Source organism: Tribolium madens, unplaced genomic scaffold (genome assembly GCF_015345945.1).
Source record: "Tribolium madens isolate multiple individuals breed KSU strain unplaced genomic scaffold, Tmad_KSU_1.1 Scaffold_71;HRSCAF=194;Tcas5.2_LG6, whole genome shotgun sequence".
NCBI classification, from domain to species: domain Eukaryota; kingdom Metazoa; phylum Arthropoda; class Insecta; order Coleoptera; family Tenebrionidae; genus Tribolium; species Tribolium madens.
This window is the reverse complement of record NW_025401041.1, coordinates 422,395-429,825: the sequence shown is the minus strand read 5'-3', so window position 1 is coordinate 429,825 and position 7,431 is coordinate 422,395. Positions and strand designations below refer to the sequence as shown.

At 32.5% G+C, this 7,431-nt stretch overlaps 1 protein-coding gene across 1 annotated transcript; it reads left to right on the top strand.

Moving 5' to 3' along the window:
• Positions 1-4,197: 4,197 nt before the first annotated feature.
• LOC123008970 lies at positions 4,198-5,132 on the top strand. Its single transcript, XM_044405053.1, has 3 exons — positions 4,198-4,342; positions 4,448-4,613; positions 4,668-5,132. Exons 1-3 carry the CDS (start codon positions 4,210-4,212, stop codon positions 4,834-4,836), a joined length of 468 nt encoding a protein of 155 aa, XP_044260988.1. The 5' UTR covers positions 4,198-4,209; the 3' UTR covers positions 4,837-5,132.
• The last annotated feature ends 2,299 nt before the right edge of the window (positions 5,133-7,431 follow it).

Below are 7,431 nucleotides of genomic sequence, written 5' to 3'. Positions count from 1 at the left end.
CTTTGGCTGCAACAATGGATATTAGTATCATTACCTTGTGTTTCACCGTAAATCATAATCACGACAACCAATTTATTATTTTAATATTTTGCCATACATGTTCATAAATATGGAGAAAAATTAAGAAAAACGAATGAAACCTATTGGAAACCATTCGCTGAAAGAGATTAAACAGAAGATCTTCGAATTTTGATAAAAACTAAAGCAAAAGCAAATCAAATGATGACAGTGTCAAATCTATGAGATGACTTTTCTCTTTCATTGTCATGGATACGATTTTTTATCTGTTGCAACAATACAATTTTATGTTAACAAAGAAATAATTCCAGTGACCCTTAAACCGTGTACCAATATTTTGGAGTTAAATAATATTCTTGATAACAACAATTGTGAGTTTTTTTTCTCGGTTACAGTATTTCTGTACTCTTCTATTACTAGGTTAATTTTCAACTCCAAGACTGTAAACTGTGGCCACTAGAGGCGCAAGTATGCCTTGTCCAGCTAGTATAGCATATGTGCATATCTAGTTACTTGTGATTCTGTAACAGCGGAGTTGTCGTTGAAAGTGTGGTTATTTCCAGAATTGAGAAAGCGTGAACGGTTTTATTGTTGTGCTATTATTTTTTACTTTTTTGGATAAAAACATTTCTATCTGTTTTTGACTGTGTTGATGACGAAAAGTTTTCCAGAAGGTGGTAACAATTCAACTGATTCTATGGGTAAGTGATTTACTGTTTCTTGAATATTTGCTGATAAGAGTGATAAGTTTTAAACTATCCAGTGGTGGATTTAGGTTTTTGGAGGCCCTGGGCGCAAATCATTTAGGGGTATGAACCATGGTCAGTTATGATATGAACCAACATTTTAAAAACTGACCTAGGTGAAGGTTGCAATAAAAATATTGCTGGCAAGATAAAAATTGCAGTCGACCAAAATTGCCTGCTCGCGCCACGCCACCATTTTCATTTCGTGCAGCCAGGTTCACATTCAAAAAATTATTGGAATGTTATTAAAATAAATCATAATATTTTACAAAACATGGAAAAATAAACATTTTCAATTACAAATGACTATTGTAGATAGTTTTTTTGAGGTTTTCAATGTAATTCTGTCATAAATAACAATTTCAATGAATTATATAGTTGCAACTGTGCGATTCAAGGTCAAATGTATTTCACTTATGCATTGCTAACTTCATTTTCTTCAAGTGTCATCCCGTATTTCGATTTTTTTTCTTTTTTGCAGAAAATAAAGCTTATTAAAAGGGCATTTGACCGTAAAAAATGATATGGTTACAATGGCTTTTTATGAATAAAGTTAAGTCAATGCTTCTACTTGTAATAGTAAAAGATAGTCGTAATTTATTAGATTTTATATGAGAAAGAATGACACAAAACTATCGTTAAAGCTTTTGCTACATTTTATTCTCATTTACATTTTATTTTTTTTTTATTTTTTACCTAGGTATTATTTTGTATAGGTGTATAATATAAAAGGTGTGTCTATTACAAAATACAAAAATAGGAAAATCTTACTGTGATATGATTTAAGTTATGTATTTAGTAAAGTAGTATGTAATTTTATTTTTGTTATAATTGTTTTAATGTATTCGTACTTATATGGGGTAAACAATGGGTATTAAAGCGAAGGAATTTTGGAAAAATATTTATTATAATAATATCTACATACAGAGTGATTCTTAAATAGACCGACAAAATTTTATCACAGCTTCCCAAGGATAATTGGAGACAAGCTGTACTCTTTTTACGTTTATATCTTTTAGGGGCAAAACCCCCTTGATCCGTGCCACTTACGGCGTTTATGAATTGTTGCAATGATCAAGTACATTTTCATCAAGTTAATGCCATGGTTTCCACTACCTGTTCTAATACTATTTACGAACACATCAGTGGCGTACACTTTACTTTGAAAATAACTTTAATAAATTTTATTTGGAGAATGTTTAAACAAAGAATTTTTTAAATAAGGATAAAATTTTGTCGGCCTATTTAAGAATCACCAAAGTTCATTATTTTTTGGAGTCGTATACGTTATATTTACTGTCCCATAATAGTGATGGTCACCGGCGCCGTGGTTCCTATTGTAGAAATTTTGTCGCCTGTAACAAAAAAATTGTTGCATGATTTATTTTATTCAAGTTAAAAGACAATAGTGATGTACAAACCTTTCTGTTCACGACTTGTTGCTATTGTCCGAATTATTGCTCTTGTTGTACCACTTCCATCCGCCGCGACCTCTCCCGCGGCCTTTTGTTTCTCTGTTTCGTTCCTATAATAAAAATAAAATTCTTATTTTAAATCTCTAAAATAATAGCAACCCTTTCATCTTGATGCAAATTTACTTACGCGCTCTTACTCCAGCTCATCTCAGAGCTTTTCTAATTCTTCCATCAAAATATCCACGTCGGGAGCCCTCGCAGCGGCTCCAGAAGCCTCCACATCAGTGGCTTCTGAAGCATCGTCGGATTCCATTTCGACATCGCTGATGGGCGAATCAATGCGTAGATTTTCCATGTCAGTATTTTGTTCTTCACTCTGTATACATACAATAATAATTGTTAAAATCTAATTCAAATACAAAACATAATACAGCAAACAATATGTTTAATTAAATTGATTTAATAAATCAAATGAAATACCTAATGATTTTTTATGGAACTTACCATCATTCCAGAATATTGTGGTACACTTCACAAAGTCAAATAATATGATGACATATTCACTTAACATCCAACGTGAATAAATAGTCCCCAACCGTATCCCTCCTACCTGGTGGGACAACAGGAATGATTGGCTAATTGGTTTGTAACAATAAACAAGATGAAGAAGGGGGGAAAATAAAATTTAAAAAATTTATGTTTATTACAATTTATTAAAATTATTCTACAATATTAGGTACAATATATAATTATTTTAATCTTAAATTATAAGGAAACAACTAAACCAAAGATACATATTGTAAGCTATTTGGCGGCAGACTTTTAGGAGCAGCAAACTCTTTATTTTGATTAAAGAAAAACAGTAAATAAAGACTAACCAGCTAATTTCACATTAAGTATAACAAATATTCAACTCACATTTGCATCGGTTGCATTTTTATAATTACACTATGTGACATTTTTTTTTTCTAACATCGATTAAAATACCTGTATCCTACATGTAAGTTTGTTCAGAAAATCTAAAAATTATCATCACAATTCTTCATCACGTAAGATTTTTTTTGTTATTTTTGTTTTCATATTTAAAGAGCGATCAAAGTATCTATACTCATATTGACGATATACATACAGGGTGATTCAATTGTTTCAGGTCCTCCACAAGTCTTTAGGGGCAGAACCCCCTTGTGTTAGAGGTTTTTTATTGTTATAAGTCAAGAATGGTACCAAGAATTATACTTGTTAGATAAATCATGCTGCCTATAGTGTTATTATTATAAGCTTTTATTTAACTTACTTTGTTGTCTGTCTGCCTACGCGAAATTTTGTTACACACGTAATTCCAGTTACATAGTAATTAATGTTAAATGTTAGACTTTTTTTACTAGAACTAACAGTGACAAAGAAGACACTTGGAATGCGCTCACTTGGTTAAGATAAAAAAATACATGGGCGTACTTTTTTTTTCTCTAAAATTTTCTTAGCTGTCATTTTGCAAGAGTTTGCAATTGATTGGTGATCGCAAATAAAGACCAATATTTAAGTAGGAAAAATCATTTTGATGTAATCGTTAATGAACTTATTATAACAGATGACAGCAGTGATGAAAGCGATTTTTGCTTTAATGATTTTGATTGTTAGAAATATCATTCTTAGAAATTATTTTCTGCGTTAACAATTTAATAATTTGTTCATTATTCTTTTCTATTGAAGTTTTTAATATTCATAAAAGTTTCGAGGGCGGTCAACTAAGGAAAGTACTTGTACCCGGGGAAAAAACTATTCACCAGTCTAACTTGGCGCTCACGCTGCGCTTTGTTGCAATAGTGTTTCAAACTAACTAGTTGAGCAGGTATAAAATGTTGAAAAACCCTTATTTAGGAAAAACATTTCTTGCTTTATCTGAAACGAGCAAATCTGTAATTAAAACTTTATTATTCTAACTTAATAGAAAAAAAGTTCATTCAAAGAAGTAATCTTGACAAGTGCACTGATGACTTTTGACAGCATTTTGACATTTTGTACAGTAGTCGATGGACTGTCAGTTATCTTTCTGTGGTTATGTTGACCTCAGTTTTTTGACATTCGAGTTTTCAAAATTATGTGTGTTAAGACAGATAAAAAAAATTGCAGAAGCGTTTCAGATTTTGAAAACTGAGACTTCAGGTAAAAATTACGGAACTTCATACTAAACAGTGTATGAAGTGTAATTATGTCAAGCTTTCAAAAAATTGATAACATAACGCCTTACGTTTTATTTTGCTTTTACAGAATTGATACATGTGTGCCCTGATGTCCCTGTACTTAGTGTTGATGAGACTTTGAGAACTGATTGGCCTTTTCGCTTTTATAGAGTGGCTCAAAATTATCCTGTTGTTATAAGAGGGGGTTACAAACATTTTTCAGCAGTATCAAAATGGAATTCACGATATTTCTTGTAAAATAATTCATTTATACATTAAATACAGATTTGCAACATTTTAAATTGTAGGGATACCATTCCAAATAAAGAAGTGACAGTTGTTGTCAAAATTTTGAAGCAAAGTGAATTAAGAAAAACAAGATTAAATCTACAAAAAAATAAGCTGAAAAATGTTAATTTACTGAATTCGCTGAGGGTATTAAGCCAGTCTTTGCCTATTACTCTCCTAACTCCTTAGGTCAAGATACCCAAGATATTGAATCTTCCCAGATGTGCCGAGGTACCGTAAATAGATTTGTGGTGATTTAAACCAAATTCCATGCCTTATTCTCCTATACACCAATCAGTCATAAAAGTTGGTAACGTGGAAAAATGGTCAATTTTACCCCTGAATTTTAGTAATTTTAGGACGGTTTTAATAATAAAGTTTTTAATAACTAGTCGTGTTTTTTAGTGTTTGAAAGTGTGTTATAAATAAAATATTCACTTCCAATCTTGTGCAGATGAATTTGTGTTTATGGAGATATATAGAAATTTATTAATACTTATCGAGGGTTTCATAACAGAGGGTCGTATAAACCAAACTATAATTTTTTTTAAGAGTTACGTCTATGTGATGTTCGGTGCATGTAAAATGGTTGATACGCCAAACATAATAATGCTAATAAAATTGTAACCATTTCAAATACAAATACGCCTAATTAGGGAAAAATACTCAGTATTGTTTGTGGTTTATAAGCAAAAAAACTCAATTTTTATAACTTTCGTTCATACGCCCTTCTGTTATGGAGCTCTCAATATGTATAGTGGCAACAATACATTTTTAAGTATAAAAATGTTGTACTCAGCTAAAGAAAAAATAATTTGGTTTTATTAAAAAAAAAAAGTTAGTAGAGTATATCACACTAATTTTGCTAATTTTGAATATTTTTTGGAACGTAAACAATCAGCACTTCTTTTCCTGGCTTCTTTTTGGCACGAAAAAATCATCCGTGTAACCAGAAAAGAAAAAATATTTTTTTTTGTAAATTGTAGATGATGTTTTGCACATCCCACAAATGTCCGAATTTTTATATCTCTTAGTTTTTCAACAATATCAAAAAATGTATTTCTTTTTATGTTTTGCTTCAAATAATCAAAAATCATTGCATCTACACTTTGAATTAAAATTACAAGATCCCTAGATGGGAATGTTAAGTAACCTCGGCTTCTTAAAATTATATATGTGTTGTAGGATTCGAGTCCATCACCAACAAGTGCCTCAACACAACGTGTGCATTGTTCTTTTTTATGCCGTCATGCTATAGAGCCGCAAACGTAAGCAAATGCTTCTTCATTATCACAGAATGAATAAGATGCTGCAGATGAAGTGGCAAAATCTGTTTCAAGTGCAGAATCTAGCATCGAATCAATCTCTGCCTTTGTCGTTTTGTTTTTATTAGTCACCACATTGGAAGGGCCAGTAACTAAGGCATCTAACATGTTACCACCTGATGCATTGCTCCCTCGTGGTGGTTTGACGAAAGAATAAAGTGACAATAAACGAAACAGTTGTGCAATCTGCAACGATTCTGCATTATTGTTGGCACCTCCGCTTGCCCTCAATAAACCAAAAAAATGTTCTAATGGGTCTTGGTTTATACGAGTAGTCATTAAATATTTAAAACCCAATTTGTCAGTGCAATATTTCAGTAAATCTAATGTCGTGTTAATAGTAGCTCTAAACCCTTCTGCTGTTGAACTTGTTAGGAAGAAATTTTGTTCTGAGCATGACTCCCAAAGAAAGATTCAGGTAAATGAGAAAGTCTTCCAAAACTTTTTGTTCAGCAGAACTGACCCTCAGAGCCAGCCTTAAATGCATTATTTGCATTTAAGACATCAGAAAGTTGATTGTGTCGTATGCAAAATTGAATAGTAGGTTCTGCATCCGTAAATCCGACTACATTCTTGTTTTTTAAAAACTCCATCGCATCTGCAACAGTTGCACTGAAGAGTTGAAAAACTTGGCGCGTTGTCATTTTTTCATGGTGTTCAGGATGTACATGCTTCTTAGTGAGTTTGTGTGCCAACGTAAATTCGTTTTTTGCGTCATACTCCATTAAGCGTTCAAAGTGAACTAACTACACACGCCCTTCTGGTACATGAAATTCTTTCTGCGAAACGAGCCTGTTTCTTAAACATTTAAACAGGTGTGGAAAATCTGAGCACATTCTTAGTTTTCTGTCTTTATTGCAAGGATGTTCACACCAAGGAGTTGTTGAATTTCCTGCATTGAATACTTTCCACATCGCTCTATTCCATGTGGCTCCATCCGACGTAACTACGTCAACAAAAAGACCAGCAGATTCGCATAGTAAAATGGCTTCTAAAAATAGCTTTGTCTGCACAGTGCCCAAAACACTTCCTTTTGACAGAAAACAAGCAAGGGCTTGCATATTATGTCCTGCAGATGACTGAAACATTAAGACCAAAACATGATCGCCTAACTGGTCTTTCTGAGTTGCTGGAGTATATTGTCCTAAATCCACAAAACCCATTACTTCAAGCTTGTTTTTGTCAAAGTGCTTGCTTGCTGTTATATATTTTGCATTCATCAACCATCAGAGTCCCGTGGCGCTCATATACTTGCATTTAGCTTGTCTTTTCTTTGAGTAGTTGGAAGAGTTTGTCATGAAATCCATAGCTACTATCGATGTTGCGTATATAATTTGACAATGTACAGGGTGCTGCATTTTGGATGTGCGAATAGGGAATCTCCGAAACTAAGAGGTTTAGGCAAAAACAAGTAATACATTCTGGGGCTCATTTTTTGAGAAAATAATATTGGTTAAAA

Coding starts and splice junctions, on each gene's coding strand:
- LOC123008970 (XM_044405053.1), top strand. CDS start 4,210: ATGGACTGTCAGTTATCTTTCTGTGGTTATGTTGACCTCAGTTTTTTG. Junction 4,343..4,447: donor TTTGAAAACTGAGACTTCAG/GTAAAAATTACG, acceptor TTGCTTTTACAG/AATTGATACATGTGTGCCCT. Junction 4,614..4,667: donor TGGAATTCACGATATTTCTT/GTAAAATAATTC, acceptor TTTAAATTGTAG/GGATACCATTCCAAATAAAG.